The sequence below is a fragment of the Vombatus ursinus genome, unplaced genomic scaffold (genome assembly GCF_900497805.2).
Source record: "Vombatus ursinus unplaced genomic scaffold, bare-nosed wombat genome assembly UNPS02014786.1, whole genome shotgun sequence".
NCBI classification, from domain to species: Eukaryota; Metazoa; Chordata; class Mammalia; order Diprotodontia; family Vombatidae; genus Vombatus; species Vombatus ursinus.
Genome location: NW_020954564.1, coordinates 42,270,818 through 42,297,688, shown reverse-complemented (window position 1 = coordinate 42,297,688; position 26,871 = coordinate 42,270,818). Strand labels below are relative to the sequence as shown.

Below are 26,871 nucleotides of genomic sequence, written 5' to 3'. Positions count from 1 at the left end.
TAGAACATAGAATATCAGAGTTGAACAGGCCCTTAAAACATAGAATGTTAGAGCTGGAAGGGACTTTAGAGATCATCAAGTTCTGGTTAATTTATCATTTTACAGGTGAAGGACCTGAGGCTTAAAGAAGTTTAATGCCTTACTCAAGGTGAGAAATCAGAATAATGTTGAATAAAAACGTTTGTATCTTGGTTTAATACACATCTGATTGATTCACAGAAGCACAAAGAGTTGCTAATGACTTACCTCTGGTGGATAATAATTTAGTGGCTCAAACTTGGCATCAATTTTATAAAAAGCCAATTCTTGTTCTAGTTCATACTGTTTTTGGCAAGCACGAGTGAGTTCCATCGTCTTGTGTTTTAACTATTATCCCAGTATAAAACAAAATACAGAATCAGTAAATTAGCAACCAGCTCCAATGGTGTGGTGATTTTTCATAAAAGCAATGGGAGTAAATATACACACACACACACAGATATGAACACTAAAAGGTCATGATAATTAATACTAAATTGTCAACAAATAAGAATATACCAAAATCTACCATTTCATAAAAGATCACATATAAAAGATCTTGGGAATGGTGATATACTTCAGTCTTAAATTGGAATGTTTATTAATATGCTATACTGAGTTCTACAGTCATAACATTTCACTTAGCCAAACACCAAAAAAATTCTATCAATTACTTCTTAAAAAGTGGCTAACCAGGTAATCATATACTGATCCTCATTCTTTGCTGATAATAAAAAGTGTAATAGAATTAAATAATTTTTATCTTCTTTAATTCTCATTAAAGACAGTGACATGATAAGAAAAAAAGAACTGATCCTAGTTCTACTGGGTTATGGTTGATGATAGCTTTTAGAATTTAGTCTTAGCAAGATACAGATAATAATGTTAGCTCACAATTTTATAAACTTTGGTAGGAATACACATATCTGCATCCCTGCTTTACAGATGATGAAACTGAGGTTCACAGAGGCACTACTACACATTGCCCAACATTGACGCAAAGTGGTAGAACCAACACTCAAACTCAGGATTCCTGATTCAAACCTAATAGTCTTCCCATTATACCATGTTTCCTTATCTGAGCTCACTGAAAAGAAAGTAATATCACATTGATTCATGACAGTTTTGTACAGTATTTCCACTGTATTTTGAGACATTTTAGCTATTTGAATAGATTCCAAAGATCTATTATGTGTTTTGGGGGTTCATTTCTGAAGGAAGTCAGATGCCAAAAAGAGAAGAAACATGCTTGGAATGTCTAAAAGGTATTTTAAAAACAATAATACATGCATATTCACACATAAGTCCCAAAAATAGTACTACAGGAAACACTGGAAATCAATAAGTCAAATGGTATGTACTATGCAAAATTACATGTAGTCATAGGTAATATAGAATACAGTCATCTCTTGATTATCTATAGCATTGAGGCATTACATTAACTATCTCACTTGATCCTTCCAATTCCAACCTTCTGTGAAGTGCACCCAGAGAGGAAAAATAACTTGCCAAGGGACATACAAATATCTTAGATAACACAGCCACAGATAAACCAATACCTCCTTTGAGAAGAGAGTTGTGACACTCTCCTTTACCAGATGAACCAATGATGTATTTGTTGCCCAACAGCAGAAAAGTCATGGAATCACAGGAGAGCTAATGCTCAGAATGAACCTGAGGCTGGTGAGAAAAGATAAGGACAAGAAAAAGAGGATTTTTAAAGCTAAGTGGGAGAAAATAGGAGAGTCAAAGGAGGAATGGGAAGAGGATAACAAATGATGGAGGAAGGCAGAATAGTTAAACTTTTGTTTCTGTTTTCCTTCCCAAGGATGATCTTGAGAGACTGGAAAAGACAGGGAAAAAATGCTAATACAGAGTTAATAGCAGAGATAAGTAGGGAGATAGCAAAAAAGCACCTGGCTGTCTTGGAAGACTTCAAATCTTCAAGTCCAAATAAATGACATCTTAGGGTGCTAGAAAAACTGGCAGATATGTCATCAATGAGCTGTCAATAGTGATCTTTGAAAGGTCATGAAGAATGAGAGAGGTGCACAGAATTTGAAAAGTGCAAATATTATCACAATGAGATCTGCAAACTATAAGCCAGTGAGTTTGAATTTAATTCCTGACAAAATTCTAGAACACAGAATCTGAGATTACCTCCAATTTACCCTACGTATTTCTCACATGTAGTCGTTTGTATGTTGTTTCACTCATTAGAATGTGATCTCCTTGAGGGCAGAAACTTTATTTGTATCTAAGTGCTGAGCACAGTGTCTGGAAGCACAGTGGCTTCTCTGCCTTCCTTTAAGTCCCAACTAAAATCCCACTTTCAACAACAAGCCTTTCCCAGCCCCTCTGAACTCTAGTGCCTTCCCTCTGTTCACCATTTCTTATGTATCCTAAATATAGATTGTTTTTATATATTCATTTGTTGTCTCCTTCATTAGACTGTGAGCTCCTTAATGGCAGGGATTGTCTTTTCACTTTGTGTATCCCTAGAACTTAGCAAAGTGCCTGGCACATAACATATGCTTATTAAATGTTTACTGATTAACTGAAGTGCTTAAGCTTGTTGACTCAACTTAAAGAGAGAGTTGGTGAACATCTAGAAAAAGAAGTATTGATTACATTCATCATTAAGAGGTAGTTTTACAGTACCATCATTTCTTTTTGGAAAGAGCTGCTAGATGGGAGATCAGGGTAGTGCTGAATATATAATTCACTTGGATTTGACAAAGTGTTTTTGTGGAAAAGATGGAAATATGTGGACTAGGTAACAGTAATTAGCTGGTTTAGGAAATGGTTGAAAGGCCAAACCCAAACAAAATCATTCATGGTTCAATGTCAAGTTGGAAGAACATCTCTAGTAGCAAGCCCTAGTAATTGGTGCTTATACTTGTGCCGTTTAATATTTTTATACTTGTGGCATAGATGATGTGCTTATTACATTTGTAGATGACACCACACTGATTTGAAAAGCTCCTCTTGAAGACTATGAAGGGCGTAGCTATGCCCTTTTCTTCCAGAGAAGTGACAATCGAAATTCATAAAGCTAACAATAACAATTCGTTTGACTCTCAAATGTGTGCTGTTTTCACTGTACCATATTGACAGGCATAAAAAGACAAAGAGAACTACACAGGCTAAAAATGAGGTAAAATGAATTAATAGCTCCTAGAATAATCATGAGTTGACTGTATTTATTGAAGTAGATCAAATTAACTGCCTCAGATCTCCCTCTCTAACCCAGTACCATGGGAATGAGGGGTGAAGGGAATCTTAGAGATCATTAAGTCCAACCCTCTCATTTTACAGATGAGACTATAGAGAGAAGTTAAATGACTTCCCCAGGGTCACACAGGAAGTAAACAGCAGTATGAGAATTTGAATCTAGGTACTCTGGCTACAAGGACAGAGCTCTTGCTACCATGCCATATTACTTCAAAGCACACATTCATTTCAAAACATATAAACAATCCCACAAAAAGCAGGCAAGCGGAACATAATATGTAAGCAAGTGATCTAATATCAATTACCATGCAAACATATTCCATGTGGTAAGCATTTCAACCAAGAGAGACTACCTGTAATGAGGAAGACAGAATCAGTAGAAAATGATCTGCCAGAAACCAAAATACCAGCTAAAGGAACAAAGAAGTAAACAGAGTTATGTCATAAAAGTTCATGAGTTGAAAGGGTTCTTACAGATCACTGAATATAACTCCCTCATTTTGCAGATGAGAAAACTGAGACCCAGAAAGGCAAGTGACTTGTCCAAGGTCACAGAGAAAGCTATGAGGTATAAAGCTGCAATAAGAACATTTTAACTCTTAACACTCTTGTCACTAGATCCTGTTAACACTAATTATTTCCAAACAAAATTCATGTGAAGGGACCTGACAAATACTGTGACAATCTGACAAATAAACTAGGAAGATAGGGGGTTTCTCCATTGTGCTCTGCTCACTTCCCCAAAGTCAACTCTTCTCTGTAGCTTAGTCCAAATCCCTAATAAAAAGCTTGTTTCTCAAGTGGATAAGTGCAGTAAAGGCAGAAGAGACCAAAAGGATATGGTTAAGTGTTTGTATTTCAAATGACTTCCCTATTCAGATGTAGGCTTAATGCGAAGGAAGAATAATAATCACGATGATGATGATAGTTAACATTTATATAGTACTTACTATGGGCCAGGCACTGTGCTGAGCAATTTACAATTATTATCTCATTTGATCCTCACAACCATCCTGGGTGGTGGGGCTATTATTATCCCCATTTTACAGATGAGGAAAGTAACTCAAATGAAGGTTAAGTGACTTGTCGAGAGTCACACACCCAGTAAGTGTCTGAAGTCAGACTTGAACTCTAATATTCCTGACTCCAGGCCCAGTGCTCTATCCACTGTACCACCTAGCTTGCCCTAGTAACTACAGGAAGGTCCAGGTGTTAACAGAGCAAGAAATTAAACATAAGTGCTACCTGCCAAGCTTGAATTGGTAAAGCAGAACAGTTAATAGTATGTGAAGCTTACCCCATCCTCTAAGACCTAGCTTAAATGCCAACACCTACAAGAAGTCTGCCCTGTTCCTCAAGTTAGAAGTGATCTTTGCTGCCTCCAGTCTCACAGCATTCTGTCCGTGTTTTATTCTCTTACATAATCTGTTCTATCTTATGGCCACTGAATGGGTATTGTATGTTTTCTTATGTACTACAACCCTACAGTTAGACTATAAGCTCACGATAGCAGGATGTCTGTCTTCACTGTTTCTGTGTTCCCCATCTGTGGCTCACTTAGTACAGTGCGAGTAGACACTTCATCAATGTCTAGTCCGTGAATGAATGTGGTATTTTTTACTACAGCTTCATCTATGGTAGGTAGTAAAGATCTATGGTCCATGACTTTGTGACAAATGATACAAAAGCCAAACATTCTTACTGAGCAGAATACCACACAACATGAGGAGCCTAATATTAAGATACACCTGAAAAATGGCTAAAGGGCTACAGCCCAAGTCCTATTACAGAGGCCCAAGACCCAGAAAGAGAGAGCACACTGGACATGACGAAAAAGGGTCAGAAGCCACGTACCAATTCACTCTTGGTGCTGAGGTCACTCTGAAGCTCCTTGTAGCTGTGCTTCTGCCGGGCAGCTTCCTCTTTCAAAGATTGGTTTATTTCATTCTGATTTTTTATTTCTTCCAAGAAGTGGGCCTGTTTCTTCTTTAGCTCTTCTGCTTCTTTTGTCTTATTTTCCAAGTCTCTTTCTAGTCGTTCTATCTCCTCTGTTAATAAAAATAAAACTGTCATTCCCATTTCTCCCTGATCTTCTTGAGGGGAAGCATGAGGCAGTGGGAAAAGCCCTGGACTTAAAGTATAAAGATCAGGGTTCTGTGTAATGTGACTTTGCCACTTATTAGCAAGATGACTTGAGCAGATCTCCTCCCTTCTCAGAGGCCATGTTTACCCTGATGTAAAATAGGCAGAGTAACCATGCTATCTGTCCTAACAGAAGGAAGCACTGGGGAAACTTTAAAGCCTTTCTGAAGTATGAGGAGCTGCTGCTACTGTTACTGCTACTACTATTATTACCACCACCAACACCACCACCACCACCACCACCACCACCACCACCACCACCACCTATGTCTTAAAGACATATGAAAAAGGATTTTTAAAAATGTGGTAATAATTCTGTTAAAAAATTTATCCCAGTTAGTGTTTTGAAAGACTAGCTTCACAGCACAACAGTAATAAACAAAATCTCATGTATTTTTAGAGCTTTACAGTTACAAAGCACTTTACTCATATTCATTATCTTATTTGACCCTAACAAAATCACTGTGAAGTGAGTAGCAAAAGGATTTTAGTTACATGATAGGCTACTAAAGAGAAAACAGATTCAGAAGGGTAGAGTGATTTATTTGTCCAAGGTCATACACACAGTTGAGTAAATAGCAGAGTCAGGCATTGAATTCAGATCTTTTAATTTCAAATCTAGTGCCATTTTTCTTTTAACACACCACAGTAGGCTCCAAACATGCTACATTTTCTATGCAAGTTATTTATTATTAGGAAACTAAAAATAAAATTTGTTTTTTGAAAAATGCTTTCTGAATTATTTTTTCAGAAGCTTAGACTTTGACTTAGAAATTCTGTCACCTTACCTAAATCAAATCTATCAAAAGACTCCTGCCTGTCCCGACTTGTCACTGGCTGATCCTCCAAACTTTCCAGGGATCTGAGGTGGAAAATGGTATATAGGTAGTAATGAGGAAGCTCTACTACTGGATTGCCTTCCAGAACCAGAGAAGTTAAATCATTGAGCGACTTCAACTTGCTTACTTCCTGGAGCTGAAAAAAGACACAGAATTATTAGAGCTCTATGAAAAACTTAGATAAAATGCAACAAAGAAGCAAAAAATAAAAGGAAATACCTCTTCCCACAGTAGGGACTTATCAAACTCTTTATCTCCAGGAAACCAAAGCTAAGAGAAATTAAGTAACTTTGCAAGATCACAAAATGAATTAGTCACAAGGCCAATACTCAAACCATAGCCTCCTGATTCTCAGGTCAACATTCTTCTCAATTTCCTAGTTTGGGCCGCATTTCACACAAATACAAAAACAATGACTGGTACTAATTCAAATCAGTTCAAGTTACTTACTGAAGATATTTTGTTGCCTTTCAGATTGAGGACCCTCAGGGATCTTAACTTCTTCCCAAACCATAATGGAATATGATCAATTTCATTTCCTGCAAGATTCAGTTTTTGAAGATTCTGCATATGTTCTAGGCCTTCAATTTTCCTGGAAATTAAGGTTAAATTAGACTTGATAAGAATAAGGAATATTATTAAGCAATTATATGACCTTCTTATACGAGCAAAATTCCTGCCCCTCCATTTGGATGACTTTAAATAGAATCATAGAATCATGGAGTACTGGAATTAAAAGAGACCTCAGAGATAATCTAATTGAACTCCCTCATTTTACAGATGAGAAAATTGAGGCTCAGAGAGATTAAATGACTTGTTCAGAGTACTACACCTACTTGGTGGTACTAGGACCTGAACCCAGTTCTCTTGTCATTTCAGATAATATGAACTGAGAAACAAAGAATATGCAACACATTAACTGAAACCAAGCTACTGACACTTGTCACATTCTGCTTACCTAGTTAAATCATCATTCTATTTTTCATATTTAAGAGGGACACTGATAATCAATCTAGCTCACACTCCAAAAGGGCAGACAACATATAAATAACAAGATACATGCAAGTTCCAAAGGAGGACAATCAAGTTGAGAAAAGAAAAAAACCACCTCAAAGAAGGAATGACTGAAGAACTGGGAAGATTTATTTTGATATTAGAGGGGAGGGGAGAAAAAGGGAGAGAATAAGTATTTTTTGAGCACTGAAATGTGCTTAGGCACTGTGCTAAGCACTTTACAAACATCTCATTTAGAGGATGGTGAAGTGGAAAGAGTGTTGGATTTGAAGTCACAAGACTGAGTTCAATTGCTGACTCTTCTACTTAGCACTATGTGACATAGGGCAAGTCACTCTACTTCTCCAGGCATCAATATCTCATCTTGTAAAATGGGGGAAGGAGATGGACTAGGTGGTCTCTAAGATCCCTTCCATCTCTAAATCTATAATCCTAATAGCTGGAAGTCTGAGAGAGTCATGTTCAGTCAATAATAAAGAAAAACTCTTTAAGAATTAGAGCTGTCTAGCAATAAAATTAACTGCCTTATGAGACATTAAGTACTCCATCACTGTAAGTATTCAAACAGAGGTCAGATGATCACTTCTCAGGGTGACCTCTAATTAAATTCTATTCCAACTTTGAAATTCTATGATCTGTTTAGGGACAGATTCCATTATTGACCTGGGTACAAATTTCTTTTTCCTTAATATCAATGGAACCTTTTAGATAACCTGAATAGCTCTAGTATAGATATAGTATCACTGTACTAAAACAAACCGACTTGTATTAATAGGTGCTAATAATTATTGGTTGAAATGATTTTCTAAAATTTGCTTACCTGATGTTGTTATATGATAAATTCAGTTCACGTAATTTTACATGCTTATCTAATTTCTCAATCTTCCCAATCAGATTGTAGCTGAGATTCAGTACTTCAAGTTTATTACACTTTTCCAGGTTTTCTATGTACTAGATGAGAACAAATTAATTACTATATGTAAACAAATGTTCTGATATAACACAAAAATCATTTTAAAAATTTTTTGGCAAAAAAGATATGTATATTCTAAATAAAAATACAATGAAAAATTGCAAAAAAATCTTATGGTCTGCAATCTGTAATCAGGGAAAAAATAAGTGATATTTTAGAAAAAGCACTGGATTCCTGATTTCTAATACTAGCCTCTACTATTAGCAGGGTATTTGACTTTGGAGAGTCAATTTAACAACCTCTCTAGAGTTTGACTTTCTTCATGTGAAAAATGAGGCTAGATCACTAAGATGCCTTCCAACCTAATGATCTATTAACTTATAAGAGATCCCAAGATACAATATTTGTGCTTCTCCACAGTGCTTTGCATGCAGGAGGCAGTCAAAAAATATTCAAAGAATTTGCATTTTAAGTTTCACAATTTTCATAAGATCACTATGAAATTTTTTTCAGTGTACCACTGTATAATTTTTCAAATTTCCTTCTGTAATTTATTCAAATTTTACTCAATCTAGGGAGTGCCAGTAATGCTTAGGACAATCAGTTAATGAAAAGTAAAATCCCAATCGACCAGATGTGCAGAAGCAACCAAGGAGCTCTCTCACATTAGAAGCCATATACTGACTTCTCCCATAGAACTCCCACAATCAACAATAAAGAGCTTTCTGAATTTCTGTAGAACTGTGAAATGGCAGCTAGACAGAGTTAAAAGAGCAATGGAATAGGAGTTAGAACCCCTCAGTTTGAGTGCTGAATCCCCCACTTACTGTGTGATCTTGAGCAAGTCATTTTATTTTTCTCAGTCTCATATAAGACAGAGATACTAAAACTTGAACTGCTTACCTCAAAGGAGTTTTTGGAGGAAACCACTTTGTAAACTGTAAGGTATTATATAACTATAAGCTACTATTATATTTCCTCAACTATGATGCAATCTATTTGAGAAGATAAGCTTTTACCTCCCACTCCAAAAAAAAACAAAAAACAAAACACAAAACTATATTTCAAACATAATGACTGAATATCTAAAAGTAGCAATTGCTGGTAACATACCTTAAATTTCTTGCCACCATACTTTGAAAGGGAAAGATTCAAAGATTTTACTAATGCCAAATTTTCTTGTTTGCTAAGCTTTTTAATAAGGGCCTCTGTAATGTATCTTACTCCAGGAGGATCATCTGAAATGAAAGTAAACAAATCATTTGCAGCAGATAAGGAGATGACGGAACATCAGAAAACCTAATATTCTCAGGTAATGAAATTAAACTTAGACAACCAGAAAAGTGGTGATACACTGCTAAATGAAACATTTCAGAGACATGTAGATGAATTTCTATCATAAATCATAGAAACACTTTTATAAACATTTTAAGAGTACCTAGACATATTAAGCAGAAAACACTAAGTGCAAAATTACCATTTCTTTCTCTAAACATTTGTTTCAGCTACAACGCCTGAATTTTGTTCAAATACACTCTATTTAACAACATAACAATAAAAAAATACTTCAATTACATATTCCAGTCAGGATTGGGGGAAGGAAATGGGAAACTGGGGAAGGAAGAGACAGATATATCCTTAATGCTTACAAAAGCTATGAGAATAGCTGATAGCTTACATTTTTACGGTGCTTACGGTATACAAAACTCTATACATATAATTATCTTATATGATCCAGCAAATGCTGTTCTTTAAAAAAAAAGTTCACATTTTTTATATGGGTAAATACTAACAGAAAATGCACGCACACACACACACACACACACACACAGAAAAGAGGTTCCAGTTTCTAGCACAGAGCCTTAAAAATGACTGATGCCTAATACATGTTTCTTGCATTAATCAATGAAGAAATACGCAGCAGATATGTATTTTCCTCCTTTTCAGTAGGGGCAAAAGCCTAAATTCCTATTCTGATTGGTGGGGAATATTACATCTCACAAAATATTTTACATCTCATGAAAAAAGACCTACTTTCTCATTCCATTTTACATGGCACATTTTACATTTCATGGGGAAAAAAGGTCTACTTTCATCAACTGACATTCACCATCTTGTATCACTTTAGTATAGTTCTGCAACACAGTTAAAGTCTTGTTATATTTCACAAAGTCAAGCACAACAGTGCACATTACTTCTTGACTTGTCCTGTGGAGCAAAAATTTAGCAATGGGTCAATTCCATTCTTTGGCTCCAAAATTCTTAGTTCCACATTACCAAATGTAAGCATGTCATTTTTGTTTTATGTAAAGTAAAATGCATTTTTTTCTAGGTGGGGAAGGATGGATATCAATTCTTAAATTTTAATAACATTAGAAAAATTTTAATGTACTGTCAGTATCAATGGGGCTCTGGTGCGAAAAAAAAAGATTTGTTAAGGAATTTCCTCAGTTTTTTAGGCTATGATCAAATTCTTCGGTGAATAATGACTGATGATTTAATGTATAGAGAAACAGTAATAACTCTTAAACATATTGCACCAGAAAAGTACATTTACTTAATTAAATGGACTTACTAAATTAAAATATAATTTATTAAATTAAATGTACTTTTCTGGTACAATATGTTTAAGAAAATTTATCATTTAAATTATCATTAGAATTACTAGGTAGAATCTATATACATCACATTTTTAGAAAGCTCTCTTAAGCACAACAACAGGTTTACTCTGAAAGTGGACCAGTCTATATTTTGAAAAGGGCAAACATACTCTGTTCTACAGTGATGGAAGGTTTGGAGTAAAGAGATGCTCAGACAACCTCTTGCCATAAGAAATGGAAGCTATACCCTCGTAGCAACTCCCCCACTATCACTATCTGAGAAGCAGCTTCACCCTGACCAGATACCACTTCCTGTCAAATGTCACAACTAAATTGCTAACAGTCAAAAAATAAGATTAAACTTAGAGGAGAATAGAGATAAAAGGGACGCAAGGATATAGAACATTAGAGCAGGAAAGGAGCCTAGAGATCTAGCCCCATAGATCTATACTGTCTATCTAGCCCTAGCCTCTCCTTTGAACCTCGGTGCACATCATTTGTTGCCAGGTCCAACAGGACATTTCAAACTGGATGTCCTGGTGACATCTCAACCTCAAAACGTCCAAGATTGAGCTCATTATCTTTTCCCCAAACCCTCCCTCTTCCAAACTTCCCTATTTGTGTTGAAGGTACCACAACCTTTCAGTCTCCTACATTCACAATCCTAATTTCTTATTCACCCTTACCCCACATATCCAATTAGGTACCAAATCTCACCCTTTCTATCTCCACATCTCTTGCAACCAACCCTGGCTCTCTTTTTACACAGCTACCACCTTAGTTCAGGCCCTCAACACCTCTTGTCTAGATTATAGCAACAATATTTTATTTGCATTCCCTGCCTCATGTTCCTCATCAGTCCAATTCATCTTACACTTTCCTGTCAAAGTAATTTCCGTTAAACACAGATCTGACCACCTCACTCCCCTACTCAACTCCTGTGGCTTCCTATTTATTGCCTCTAGACTTATATATAAACTTCTCTGGTTAGCTTTGAAAACCCTTCCCCACCTGGTTCCAACTTTTCTTTCTAGCTTCAATGGATATTACTCCCCTTCCGGGACTCTGTGACCTGACCAAAATGACTTTCTCTCTGCTTTTCATCCATAACACTCCATCTCTAGTCTCTGCGTCTTTAAACAAGATATCCTCCATGCCAAGAATGTAGTCCCTCTTAACCTCCTTGAAGGAAGAAGGGATTCTATGAGGTGGAGATGAAGTCACAAAAAGAGCCAGGACCAGCACCCAGGTCTTTTCAACCAACACCAACACCATTTATTAAGTACCTAATATGTATCTGAGCACCATATTAAGTGGTGGGAATATAAATAAAAGCAACCTTCCATTCCCTTAAGAAGCTGACTTGCTGTTGAGGGATAAGTACAGTACAAGGAAAATTGAGGACTGATAAAACATTAACCTAGGGATATCAGGAAATGCTTCATGGAGTAAGAGAGTAAGAGAAACTACATGGAGTAAGAGAAAGAAATGAAAGCAGAGCTTTAAAGGAAGATAAGGATTCTGAGAAGTGCAAATGAATAAAGGGCACATTCCATACATTGGGAATAGCTTATATAAATATAGCACATGCAGATGGGTCTCCCAATTCAGTGGTATTTCTACCACAACACTAGTTTGTGTGTAGACAAATTTCTCTATTAGACCATAACACATATAATTGAACAAACATTTCTTAAGGACTTACTACAAACAAAGTTTTGTGAGAGAAACATGGTAAATGCATAACACAGGTGCAGAGTGCTATGAAATTTGGAAAAAGGAAGATACACAGAAATAGTTTAATGTCATCATTACTTAAAATATCAATCTGACTGCATGTTAATGAAGAGTACCTTTATCATCTTGGTAGTCAAGAGTCAAATTACTTTCTCCCACAATGTCATTTTGCTCAAACCACTGTCCTCTACTATGAAAAGTAGGAGTCTCAAGTCTGGTATAAGGTGAAAGTGACCTAGATCTTGTACTGGACAACTGAGATGCTGGACTAAGTGAGCGAGATGGTGTCATTTTTGTTCTTGGTGGTGATTCTTGATGGGAACCTTTCTTCATTGCGAGAATATGGTCAATAGTTGAGCCAAAGCTGAAAGAAATTTCAAGGTACTTAATGCAGTATAAATGTGCAGACCAAAAAAATTCATTTACAGACAGTTCTTGCTTTACATAAATTCATATTTCATAAATTTGAATTTAAAGATAGCTGCATTTCCAAAAAAAAAAAACACTTATGTTAACTTTACCATTTACTGTGCTCTCTTCCTCTTTCCACTCTTGCCCTTCAGCTAGGTGTCCAGCAGCCTCCCACACCCCCATGAAAAAAAAACCAAAAAACCTGAGACCTCTGGGTGCTGAGAAAGGAGTTCTTTGCCCCACTCTGTCTACACCACCTGTTTGTTCCAGGTGCCAATCCTCTCACCCCACTGGCACTCAACCCTCTTCATCCCTTCCTTACATTTCTGCATTATGTAAAAAATGCTCTAAGGTCTGCAGGAATGGTTCACTTCGGTAAAACAAGAATTGTCTGTATTTATTAGATGTACCGTTCAAAAATGAAGTTTGACCTTTTCAACATATATAAGGAATGGACATGTCTGTATTCTCGAATATACTACCTTTTACAAACTATACTTTCTGGCACACTTAAGGTTTAAAAACTTTAGGGGGATATCAAATCTACTATGCCTTTAACTGTGTACACATGCTCATATCAATATTTTGCAGAAATGCAGATTTTATACAAAGGTAAAATATTTAGAACTATGAAAAGTTAAAGCTAGAAGGGACCAAAGAACATGACTGTTGAACCTGGAAGAGATCCTAGATATTATCTAGTCCAATATCATTTTATAAACGATAGAAATGAGTGTCAGAGAAATTAAACAACTTGGCCTGAGTCACACAGCTCGAAGGTGGATGATAAAAATATGGAATCATACAATTTTAGTGTTAGAAAGTACCTTGGAAATCACCTACTTCAACCTCCATTAAAAGATGAAGAAATCAAGGTCCAGCAAGTTAAAAATAACTTGCCTTGGTCACAAAATGTTAGAAGATAAAATCATAAAACAAGTAAAGAATGTCAGGGGCCATCTTACCCAATTTATACCTGACAAGTGGTATCTAACCTTTCATTTAAGATTTCTAGTACAAGGGCATCCACTCTCTTCTCAGGCAACTCATACTACTTTTGAACAACTCAAAGGTTAAGAAGATTTTCCAAATGTCAAGCCTATATTTGCCTTTCTGAAATTTGTGATGACTATTCCTAATTTTGCCTTCTAGGGCCAAGCAAGTAAAATTAAATCCTTCTTATAAATGATGGGGCTCTTAAAAGACTTGAACATAGCTATTATGACACCCCCCCACCACCACCTACATGTCTTTTCTTTTTCAAGTTCGACATTCCCAGTTCCTTTCATTAATCTTTTTATGACATGAACTCAAAGCCCTTTACCTTTGTGGTTGCCTTCACAGGAACCCTCCCCAGCATGAACGATCAGATAACATTTCACTATGCATAGCTAGTCCTTAAAATTAGACACCACTTATTGTATTTTTGGAATGGTAGAATGTGTGCTCTGCTGCCATAGTCTTTAAGAACCTTAGATCACCTCTATTACCACACTAAGGCATTAAAATAGAACTTTGTGTAGGCAAAATGGGGTTTACTCTATCAAAAAAAAAAAGGAAATGTTGTGAGTCTAGTATTCTCTGTTATAGCCAAATTGGCTCTTTGTGATAACAGTTTTTATTTCAAGATGTTTATTAGCATTCCTTTCATAAAAATTTTCCAGGAATCAAAGTAAAATTCACTGGTCTGTACTTTGCAGACTTTATCCATTCTTTTCTTTTCAAAGCCTGGAACACTGGCCTTTTTTTTTTTTTTTGGTTCTGTACCACTAATATATTACTCACAATAAATCTCTCAGGGATCAATGACAGTGATCACATCTGCCATTTCTAACCTGTTTTGGTTCTAGTCAGACATGACTGAAACAACTGAAAAACAACAATACTACTTTTTCGCAGGCTTGGCCTTTTTGAAAAAGTCATTTACACTTTTTCTAAATCACTTGGACAAGTATAAAGAAAATAGTACTCTCTAGGTTTGTCTTGCCTCAAACAAGTGCTTTACCCAGCAAATGTGGTAAAAGGGTTCATTTCAGATAAGACATGCTTCTTCAATACTGTATCCTCAACCAATGTCTTCTTAACTACAATGTATAAGACTGTTCTGAGGAGATTTTTATAATACTCAATAATTCTTATAAACATGCAGTAAATGAGGTTGGACAATTCTGCCCAAACCGAGTACAAAATTTTGAGGATGTATTACACAAATTTTCAGCCAAAAATAAAATTAGCTCCACCAATCTTGGGCAAGGTTGCAGTGTCAATTTACACTATGCTTGCTGCTCCAGATTTGATTTTTAATGTGCAAAATCTACTGCCACTATTAAAAATTATTAGCACTGCAAGCTGAAAGCATTTTTAATCCATTCACTTTAGGTAAGCATAGACACTTATAAAATCATAAGTCATTGAATTTGAGGTGAAAGTTATCTCAGAGGTATCCATAACATAAATCCCATCTACATCTCTGAAAAGATATCATCTAGTTGCCATTTAAAGAACTACAGTGAAACCAGCACAAGACTTCCAAACAAACCTGGGTCTATCTAAATGGAAGTTAGAAAGTATCATGTGCTTTGACAGACTATGCTTATTGACTTTAAAGGATTGAGTTTTTCTTTTCTTTTTTTTTTTTAATTGGGGAGCAGGTAGAACTTGAGTGGGAGAAGGACAGTGATAGTATTACTTAAAAGAAGATAAAAAATAAAAAAGGGTCACTGGAACATTTTTTAAATTCACAGAAGAGAGCAAACAGGAAAACAGACAAAAGAGGATGGCTTTGAAGTAACATGTTGAAATTTTTTAAAAGGTTGTACACAACAGCTCTACGTAGTTTCACATATACTCTTTTTTTCTGCTCTACTTTGGTTAAGGAATGTTCTTTTTTTGAGGGTTTGTTAAATCAGAATTTTAAAAAATTAAACATGAAGATACAATACATAGAAAGAAAGACAGCACGGCTTTTAACAAGGGTAGGTTCTAGGAGACCTGGGCCATATGTGACCTGGCCCATGCACCACAATGCACTAACTGTGTGACCTTGGATAAGTACCTTAACTTCTCAAATCCTACGTTTTCTAGTTTATAAAATGAGCATTGATAACTCCTATCTTGCCAACCTCACAAAGATGTTGTGAAGACTAAGAGAAAATAGATATGTAAGCATTCTTTAAGCTGTTACTGGGAGGTATTATCATTACATATATTTGCAAACATAATATAAAAGATATTCAGGGTGCATGTGTATAAATGATGTGAGAACAAAACATGAAGTAATGAAACGAATTTTTTAAACTAATATCATTCCTCAATGTATTCATCTTGGTAAGCTATTTACAGTAGTTATTCCATTGATGTTAAAATTGCTGGAAACGTTTTTTAAATTATCTGTTGGAAATGATTTCCTGACCAACGTGAGGCACATGAAAAATCAGTCTTAAAACTTCAGTCATGCCTGACACCTGCTATTCTAGAACTGGCCTTCTAAAAGCAAGTACTGGTGACCTGTATGCCTTTACACTTTTTGCTTTCATTTCCTCTTGTTAAAACAACCCACCAGAACCTCTCAAAAAAGCCTTCCTCTCCAAATTATATGTTGCTTGACACCACAGCAAACATGTCTTTATTGTTCTCCCCCCCAACAGATTCGGCATAATGTTAATCCATTTCACAGTATGCATCAACCACATTACAGAAAAAGTTAATTTTGCCATGGAAATAAAGGGGGCCTCAGTTATGAAAATGGGATGCTTACTCTGCTACGTTGAACTGATTTCTTCTAAGACCCTGGCTAATCTTTAGAAGGTACACACATAGATCTTATCAGTCTCTTAAGCCAACTGTAGTCCTAACCAAAGCAAAGTGGCAAAAAACCAAACAGCCACAGCAACCTAAAGAACATACTTATTATGAATAGAAACAGACAAGGGACTGTGCCTCAGAACCAAGAGAATAAAGCTGGTTTCCATATTATGTATGTATATTTTAACTTTCCTCAGTTTTAAAAAAATGCAAACAAAAACCTATTTTGCTTTTTAATTACAATGCAATTCTATTTGCATCTCACACAGAATCATACGCTATCAGAACTAGAATGGACTCTGGAACAGTGAAATGTTAGAATAGAGAATCAAACAGAGCTCTAAGAGATCTTAGAACTTGAAATGTTATCACTATAAGGTAGAACTGGTGGCTAAGAATGTTGGAGCCAAAAGGGATCTTAGAAGGTGTGGCAAAGCTGAAAGATACCATAAAAATCACCTAGTCCAATGCTCTCACTTTATAGATGCGGAAACTGAAGCCCATAGTGACTTGCCCAAGTTCAGTAGTAGAGCTCAGACAAGATCTCAGGTTTGGTAACTAAATTCAGACATTATTTCTACTATACCATGCTATTCCCCTATATTGACCATTTCTCCATATCACCACCACATTCCTTAAGATCTTCATGTCCAAATACCCTTAAAGATTTCCTAAAGGGCAGCTAGGTGGCCCAGTGGATAGAGCACTGGCCCTGAAATCAGAAGGACCTGAGTACAAGTCAGGCCTTAGATACTTACTAGCTGTGCGACCCTGAGCAAGTCACTTAACCCGGACTGCTATTTAAAAAAAAAAAAAAAAGAAAAGGTTCCCTATGAGCTACTGCCCTAAACTCCTAGATTAGCGATATCCAACCTCATTCTCTAATTTTATAATTTTCATGACTTCTCCCTGGGTTACAAGCTGCCTTGAAACCCTGTTTTCCCCAAGTCTTCTGACTATAAAGCCCAGAAAACTAGAATGAAGAATTTTGCTGGTGGTTTCATGAATTAATGATATTCAGGGAAACTTTCTTGGAAGAGTAACAGTTTAAAGACACAGCCTAAGTTGGGACAGCTGGAATGGTTGTTAGAAAATGACTATGCAAAAGAACTGGAAATTGAGAGGATGCCCATCAATTGCAGAATGACTGAGCAGGTTGTGGTATATGAATGTAATGGAATACTATTGTGCTATAAGAAATGATGAACAGGCTGACTTCAGAAAAACCTGGAAAGACTTGTATGGTCTGATGCTGAGTGAAGTGAGAAGAACCATGAGAACATTGTACACAATAACAGCCACTTTGTTAGATGACTACTATTGATAGACTTAACCCTTCTCAGCAATTCAAGGATCTAAGGCCTCATGACGGAAAATGCTGTCCACATCCAAAGAAAGAACTATGGAATTTGAATGCAGATCGAAGCATACCATTTGCTATTTTTTTCCTCTTCTGTTGAGTTTTGTTTCCTCTTTCTGTTGGTTCCTCCTATTGGTTCTAATTCTTACTTACAACACCACTAATGTGAAAGTATGTTTAATAGGAATGTACATGTATAGCCTATATCATATTGTGTGCCATCTTGGGAAGGGTGGTGGGGAGGAAGGGGGAGAAAAATCTTAAAAGCATATGGAAGTGATTGTTGATAAATCAAAATAAATTAATAAGAAGAAAAGAAAATGTCTATGCAAGAAAAGAGGCAAAATAACACAAGCTAGTACACTCTTTAAAGGCCGTTGTCATAATTTGGTCCAGAGAGCAAAGGGCAAAAATTGGAGGGATGGCATTATATGATAAAGCCAGATGATGAATCACTCAGACACAATTGAGTTTTCCCTTCTGAATCACAAAAATGTACTGGGGAAATGAAATAATTCTTAAATTCCCCCATCCCTTTTTTCATCAGATGCCCAAAGCACTAAATTTAATCCTCACTCCTCCCCATACTCAGGGGACTTCCCACTTGAAGAGTTAAATTAAAGAGTTAATCCTCTCTAGTTAAAACTCTCCAAGCTTAACTAGGGTCACGCATATAGATCAGATACTTGCTCTTATCTCTTACCTGTGGCTATTCCTATACCTAGACTCCTCCCCCCCCTTATTCTTATCTGATGGCCAGATGTTCTCTTCACTCTATAGTCCAAACTCAAGCTTCCTATATAGGATCACAGATTTAGAGCTCAAAAGAATCTTAAGGGCCTCCTTTCATTTTACATGGGAAAAAAATGAGGCCTAACGAGATTAAGTTACCTGGTTGACAATGTCCCATAGGTAATAGTAAGGGTGGAATCTGAATCCAGGTCCTTTGACTCTAGTTTGCCGAACCAACCGCAGCCCCGTTCCCACAACATCCCTTTATCTGGACTCCACCACCCATCCGACAATGGTCATTTACATATGAAAGGCATTTCTGTAAATCCCTTTCATCTTGTAGGATCCTCTCAAGAACCCAGGGTAGCAGGCAAAACTGACAGCATTACCAAGGTACTTCGGAGGAAACCGAGGCTCAGAGACTTTAAAAGACTTTCCAAAGGTCCTACAAACAGCCCACGCAGGGCTCGATCTAGCAATCAGCTCCTAGTCCGGGAGGCGGTCCACTCTGCCAGACTTCCCATCCCTTACAATCTCTCCTATTCCATAAGAATGGCCAAGCTCGGCTCGACTTCCTCCTTCCAACCATTTTAATTTATTTCACTTTTCCCGTCTTCACCTCCTCAGGTATTGCTCGCCCACCTGTCCCCCTGCCTTTGCGCCCCAACCTGGCGCTCCTCCTTCTTCATCCCGTCCTCTGCGTCCCGCTACCTCGGCTCCCCCAGACGCCCCGACACTGACTCCTCTCCACGCCCTCCCCTCCATCCCCGCTAGTCCCGGACCCAACTTCCCGCACCTGGACACCCCGCCCGGCCCGGCGCACGCGCTGATTGGCCCAGACGCGGCCACCTGAACCTCCCCCCACCTTCCTCGTCACGTCTCGGCTCCCCGGCTCCCCATCCCAAGCGCAGACCCGCCGCACTCACCACGACGGGGCCCGGCCAGGGCAGGACAAACCGAGGGGAATCCCTACCTGCGGAGTTTCGTCTCCCGAGCCCTCAGGCATCGGGAGCCGGAGACGCCATTTTGTTTTGTTGTGTTGGTTACCGAGCAGGCAGGACTAGGCGGGACCAGTCATGGGGATAAGGGGCGGGGCCAGACGGAGCCACGCCCCCGACCAACCGCCGCTCTGGTGCGAGCCTATTGGACAGAGGCGGGGCGGGACGGTGGCTTCCGGCCGCTTTGGCGCCGCCTTGGGGAGCGCGAGCGGGAAGCTCGACTTTGAGCAGTGGCAGGAGCTTTCGCGCTTGGCCTCAGGTGAAATCCTCGGGTTGCCCTGGCTCCGGGGCTGCCGAGATCAAACCTCAGGCGCGGGGCCGTGGCGCCACGCGGCGGGAAGGAGCGCCCGGCCTCTGTGACCCAGCACTGGCGCTGGCTGCGCGGACAGGCGCCCCCACCCGGGGGGGAGGGGCGCGCGATCGCGGGGACTCCCGACTCCCGAGGCGACTCCGCGGGTCGCGTTCCAACCCACTTCGTCCGACTCAGTCAAGCACCTGCCCTTACAAAAAGACTTCTTGGTTCCCCCTGGTATTTTCTTTTCATCAAAAATGAAAACAAACAACTTATGGATGCATCTTGTCATAAATCGCAGCTGTTTCTCACCCCCTTCCTTCCCACACTGCATCCTCCCTTGTGAGAAAAAAACAATTAAGCAAAAACATCTAATAACAGCTAGTGGTGCCCTGGATAGAGAACCGGGTCTGGAATCAGGAAGACCCGAGGTCAGATTTGAACTCAGACACTTACTAACTGTGTGACCCTGGACTAGTCACTTAACCCTATTTGCTTGGGTTTCCTCATCTGTAAAATGAGCTTGGAGAAGGAAATAGCAAACCACTTCAGCACCTTTGCCAAGAAAGCCCCAAATGGTGTCACGGAGAGTGGGACGCTACTGAATAACAACAAATCCAATACAGAGGTTGTGTGGACAGTGTATACAGTATTCTGTCCTAGTAGTTTCCCTCTGTTCTCCGAAGTGAGGAAGGAAGTATATGTTTCCTTATCTCTTCTCTAGGACCTTCACTGGTGTTTTAAAATAACTTAGACTGTAACTTCCTTTTAGTGATCTTCCACATTGTTGTCCTTGTACACCTCCTTCTATTGGTTCTGCTTTTTTCACTGAACATTAGTTCATGCAAGTCTTTCCACATCTCTCTGGAGTGCCTCATATGTGCCACTCTATGTTCTTTTCTTCTGCTGCCTTATAGATTCTATTTGATATTCTAGAAAGATGAGCAGAAGTAAAACTATTCTTCCTGGTTTTTCATGACAGTGCTATGTTGTGGTCTTCCTACCTGTCAGACTGATCCTTTTCAGTCTGTAGGAAGATGTACATGCTATTCTGTGCCCTATGCATGAGTACACTCAGATCTCTGTTCTCTTTTCCACATGCTTTTGGTGATCTTAGCTCCCATAGGTTCAACGATCATCTCTATGCTAATGACTCCCATGTCTATGTATCCTACCCAAAACTACCCTGATATCTAGTCTTATATTATTAACTGCCTGCTGGACAGTTTTTATCAGGATATGTGATAGGGCTCTCAAACTCAATACAATCAGAATGAAACTCATCTTTTCCCTTAAATCCATCCGTTCTTCTAACATGCCTTAATAAAATTTGGTACCTGATTGGAAAATGGGAGTTAGGAAAAGTGAAGAAACAAAGATGATTCAAGGTTCACAATTTAAGAATTATCTTTGACTCTTTGCTGTCCCTCTCCCCACCAATATCCAGTTTCCCAGTTTTATCAAATTCACTTCCTTAACATTTTTCACATCTGTCCCTTTTTTTAATTCATTCTGTGAGAGATGATCTCTTAGAAGTGAAGCCTCCTCAAAGGGTTAATAGTTCTTGTTAATAGTTCTCACAAAGGGCAGCAATTAGGAGATCACTGGTCATTTGGAGAGAGATAAGGTGAGAAGCCAGATAGTAAGAGAGTGGGAGGAGAGAAATTGGAGGCACCTGTTGTAGGTGGCCTTCTAATTGTATTGTTGAAACACACTCCCTTCTGACCTTGTCAACCCCCCCCACCCTGTTTTCAAGGACATAGACTTCCTGCCTTTTCTTGTCTCCGGGCAAACTTGTGTAACCCGCCTTTGTTCTCTGTTGCTGGGGAAGATTTCCATGAATAGATTGTGCCCCCTGAAGCCCAGTCAGTGGGATAAGGGGAAGGGGATTAGGGAGGAGGAAATCAAGTTAGGGTATAAATGAGCCTTGCTTTCTGTAGGTACTTGTCCTCCCTGGCAAGCCCATTAGGTCAATGAGGGGCGGTGCCCTTTCTCATGAGAAAGTAATAAACTCCTTTCTGCTTTCAAGGTATCTAAGTCTTTGTTTGGAATTTGAGTAGTGGTCTCTGTCCCACATAATTCATTCAACATACATTTATTAAGTGTCTACTTTGTGCCAGTCATTTTTCTAGGTGCAAGGGATTTAAAGGCCAAAAATACTCCTTTCCTTCAAGGAGCTTACATCCTGTTGGGATAAAACAGCATGAACAGAGATAAATACAAAGTAATTTCCAGAGGGCACTAATAGAGTATCAGGATAGACTTCCTGTAGGAGATGGAAATTGATCAGAACCTTGAAGGTGGTGAAGTCTATGAGGTAGATGTGAGGAAAAAGTACATTACAGGCATGGGAAAGAGACTGTGCAAAAGCATATAGGAGATGACAAAAAAGGGTGATAGGGTTTTGTTGCAGTTTTCTTGTTTTTAAAGCTCTTTTGGGAGGTAAAAAGCATCAAAGAGGGGATTCTTCCTTCAGAGAAGACAGAACTGATCAGTTTTTTAAAAAAAAATTTTAAATTATTTTGAATTGATCAGTTTTTATTTAGCTTCCATTTTCTCTATCAAGAAAGATGACCTTTACACTGGAAATGGCAACAAAAATGAGTAAGGAGTCGATAACCCAAGATGAGATAGAAGATAGTAAGAAAACACCTGTTGCCCTTGATGAATTCAAGTCATCTGGCCCAGATAAACAATATCTTTGAGTACTGACAGAACTAGCAGATGTGATTACTGAGCCACTGTCAGTGATGTTTGAAAGAGTTTGGCAAATAGGAAAGAGACCACAAGACTGGTAAAGGATTTTTAAAGGGAAAAAAATCACAAGCAATAGGTCAGGAGCTTGACTTTGATTCCTGGTAAAATTCCAAAATGGATCAATAAAAAGATAATTGGTAAACATCTAGAAAGGGAACTAGTGATTCCAAAAAGCCAGCATAATTTCGTCAAGAACAGGTTAAACCAGACTAACCACATTTCCTTTTTTTGACAGAATTACTAAACTAGCAAATAAAGGAAATGCTATATGGATATAGTTTACCTAGATTTGAACAAAGCTTTTGAGAAAATATTTCATACTGTTCTGATTGAAGGAGATGGAAAATTGGATTAAATGATAATACAATTAGGCAGATTCAGAAATGGATGAATGACGTGAGTTAAATGGTTCCCTGTCAACATGACAAGAAGTCTCCAGGACAGTGTGCAGGTTTCCTTGTCTAAATCTTATATAATATAAACCTTCCAGACCCTAGACAAAAGGGAGCCATACCTCCTTTCTAGCCCACTGTTCTACCAAATTACCTAATAAATTTCTTTCTAAAACCATTTCAGATTTTAGGGTTTGTTCTTGTGAACAACAGTAGCTAGAATTTTCTTTCTTTTCTAATACAAGGGATCCAGAAATCGAAATCTGAGAAGAAAATAATTATACTATTTAAAAAAAATCTTTTCCTAGTTTTAAGATTCCATCTAACACTAAGTTTTTAAAAGATGTTTGCTAATAAAGCCATTTGCTCCTGTGGTCATGGTAAAGTTGAAAGAGATTTTGACTTAGCTTCAGAAAAACTGCATTTGATGCTGAAACACCACCATGTGACCATTAACCATGTCATCATTTTCCTTCTCTAAATCTCTGTTTCCTCATCTGTAGTCTGGGCATAATAATAGCTTCCTTATCTATTTTCCAGGGCCATTCTCTCTCAGATGAGATCATGAATGTGAAAGCATATTATAGTATAGTAATACTATAGTAAACTATAGTAACATTAATAAGCATATGCCAATACATGTAACACATTCTTGGAGGGTGGTTGTGAACATCAAAAAGGACTTGCAACATTATTTGCAAACATTAAAGCACTTATACAAATGGTGGCTATTATTGTTATTAGAAAGAGTAAAAAAATTTAAGAGCCTCAAACCTGGTGTCAGAAGACTTGGAGTAGAGTATCAGCCACTTACTAGCTGCATGTTTTAGCTTTGTCACCGCTCTGGGTTTCTAGTTCCTCATCTGAAAAATGAGGATGTGGTACTAGATGATCTCAAAATTCTTTTCTAGCCCTTGTGTCATGTGATTCTTGTACATCCCACTGCTGCTGCAGAAAATTAGTCATCCTGAAACACTGACAAGTGTGGGATCAATGTATGTATAAAAACCATCTTACGCCCTATGAAGCTGACATTAAAAAAAAAATTGATCAGTGTCAATTAGAATAAGTCTAAGAGATTATTTTAAAAGATGCCTCAAATGTTTAGAATTGAAGACCTGTCAGGGAAGTTTGATAAAAGTATGGTTAGTCTGTAAGGTAGTAATTACTCTTGTGTTTATATATGTATTTATATGCATATATGTTTATAGTACATAGTATATGTAACACACATGTGATACATATAATATATGCATATATATACATACAAATATATATTTATATGTATTGAGGATCTGCAATTTCACTGGTGTAGGGTTCTTCTGGTAAATTAATTCCCTCTACCAATGCAGATTAGCAACTGCTTTGTGCCTTTAGATTTTAGAAAGTTGCTGGGGCACTAAGAAGTTAGGTGACTTGCCTAGAAACAGTATCTGTGTCAGAGGCAGAACTTGAATCTAGGCCTTCTAGACTTTGAGGCTGGCTCTCCTTCCACAACGCTATGCTGCCTCTTCTAAAATGTAATATATATTTACATAAATTATAATATAGGTAAACAAAATATAACATGTGCATGATTTGTATTTCACAGTTTTTCAAATTTCCAGGACTAAAAATGCTGTAAAAGTCTCCGCATACTTCTGACTTGTCTTGTCCAATATGTGTGTGTATGTATGTGTAATGCATTTTTTGTTTCCTTAGCATCCTGGCTAATCATAGGAATCATAGGAATAATTCTAATTTATATAATGCTTTATGGTTATACATATTCATTGTCTACTTTGATCATTACAACAATCCTGTGAGAGAAATAGTACAAATCTCTATATCTCCATTTTTACCCTGAGGAAACAGGTTCAGAGAGGTGAGCAGACATTCCTTCTCCTTTGTCCTTCTTTGGAAGACCAATGACCTCATGGATGATGTCTTGACTTGAGAATGAATTGGATTTAAGTGTGGCAGAGTTACACAAAGTCATCAGTCTTATTCTTCCTGAATCATCGAAGTCTGTGCAAATACCAAAACACAAGTCTGGTCCTATCATTTACCTATTCAAGAAACCTTGATGACTTCTATTTACTCTAGGGTAAACAAACTCCTTACCTTTCCATTTAAAGTCTATCACTGGCTCCAGACTACCTTTCCAGATTTATTGCATTTAACTTCATTTTACAAATCATACATTCCAGCAAATCTGGCCTATTTGCTGTTTCCCAAACTCAGAACTCCATCTCCTGTCTTCATGCCTTTGCATAGACTCTGCCCTTTACTCTCTCCTCAGTTCTGTCTCTTAAAGTCTGTAGCTTCCTTCAAGTTCCCTGTAGAAAATTTTATTGATCCCCTTAGTTATCAGTGTTCTCTCCTTCCTCTCTAAATTAACATGTATGTACCTATGTATTTTTGTGTTCTATACCCCATTAGCTTGTAAGCTTTGAAAGGCAGGGGCTGTTTTTCATTTTGTCTTTGTATCCCCAAGGCCTAAGACCTTTGTGTCCCCAAAGCACATACTAGGTGCTTAATAAATGCATATTAGATCAGATTAGAGTAGATGTTAATTCATGTAACCTGCAAGCTCAATTAAAAACAAATTCTAATCTTTTTTTTTTTTTTTTTTTTTTTTTGCTTTTTAGTGAGGCAATCATGATTAAGTAACTTGCCCAGGGTCACACAGCTAGTATCATGTGTCTGAGACCAGATTTAAACTCAGGTCCTCTTGACTCCAAGGCCAGAGCTCTATCCACTGCACCACCTAGCAGCCCAACAAATTCTAATCTTAGAAAACACCAAATAAAATAAGTATTTCCACATACATTGTAGAACAGGAGAGAACTGTACATGAAACCGTGAATTCCTATTATATAACACTTGCTTGAATTTTCCCTCAACTGCTTTTCACTGTTTTGAGAGCAAGACTGCTTACAGTGTTGGGAGGCCTGGGTTTGAGTCCCACCTCAGACACTTACTAGCTGTGTGGTCCTCAGAAAACCATTGAACCTCTTGGATACTGTTTCAGTTTCCTCGTCTATAAACTGGGGATAATAATACTTGCACTTCGTACTTCAAAGGGTTATTGTGGGATGACTGGTATTTGTATATATCAGATGATATAGATAATAATAATAACTCACTAGATATATGCACATATATCTAGTGAGTTATTTTTATTGTTTTTGTTATTATTATGTGAGCATGGCTGTGGCTTATGTGCATTTACATATGGTATAGTATATAGAGACATGGCCTTGGAGTGTGAAAGCCCTAGGTTCAAGTTCTGACTGACATATACTAGCTGTCAGAGGTCGTGAAGAAGACTGTGGTCAAGTAACTTAACCTGAATGCTCCAGGCAACTCTTTGGGACTCCAAAAATTGCAGAAAAATGACTATGCCTGGAGTTCCCTATACAAATCACAAGTATAGGCAAAAAAATGCACATATAGTTGGATTAACAAAGATACAGGACCTTGGAAAGACGAGTATATGATTAAGGGAGTAAAGGAGATGAAGTGCTACATGTATGACATGGGAATACACTTAAACAGAACATAAGTGATAGAGGTCTTGACTAGAGACAATTAGCAACATGGAGTAGAGGAAATAATTCTGTCCTAGGAGTCAGCAAACCTGACT

General features: G+C 37.8%; 1 protein-coding gene across 7 annotated transcripts in view; it reads right to left on the bottom strand.

Moving 5' to 3' along the window:
* LOC114046953 (centriolin-like) overlaps positions 1–19,877 on the bottom strand; it is a 94,212-nt gene extending 74,335 nt beyond the window's left edge. For 4 of the 7 annotated variants that reach the window (XM_027867596.1, XM_027867595.1, XM_027867599.1 and 1 more), the window contains exons 1-8: positions 19,731–19,825; positions 12,614–12,861; positions 9,274–9,398; positions 8,068–8,198; positions 6,684–6,825; positions 6,183–6,369; positions 5,107–5,300; positions 247–366 (exon numbers count right to left, since the gene is read on the bottom strand). In XM_027867596.1, coding sequence (XP_027723397.1) covers positions 247–366; positions 5,107–5,300; positions 6,183–6,369; positions 6,684–6,825; positions 8,068–8,198; positions 9,274–9,398; positions 12,614–12,861; positions 19,731–19,810 — 1,227 coding nt within the window. In that variant the 5' untranslated portion in view covers positions 19,811–19,825. Of the gene's footprint in view, positions 1–246; positions 367–5,106; positions 5,301–6,182; positions 6,370–6,683; positions 6,826–8,067; positions 8,199–9,273; positions 9,399–12,613; positions 12,862–18,963; positions 18,984–19,730 lie in introns of those variants that run through there. The other 3 variants (XM_027867601.1, XM_027867600.1, XM_027867598.1) reach the window with 3 other exon arrangements.
* Between the last annotated feature and the right edge of the window lie 6,994 nt (positions 19,878–26,871).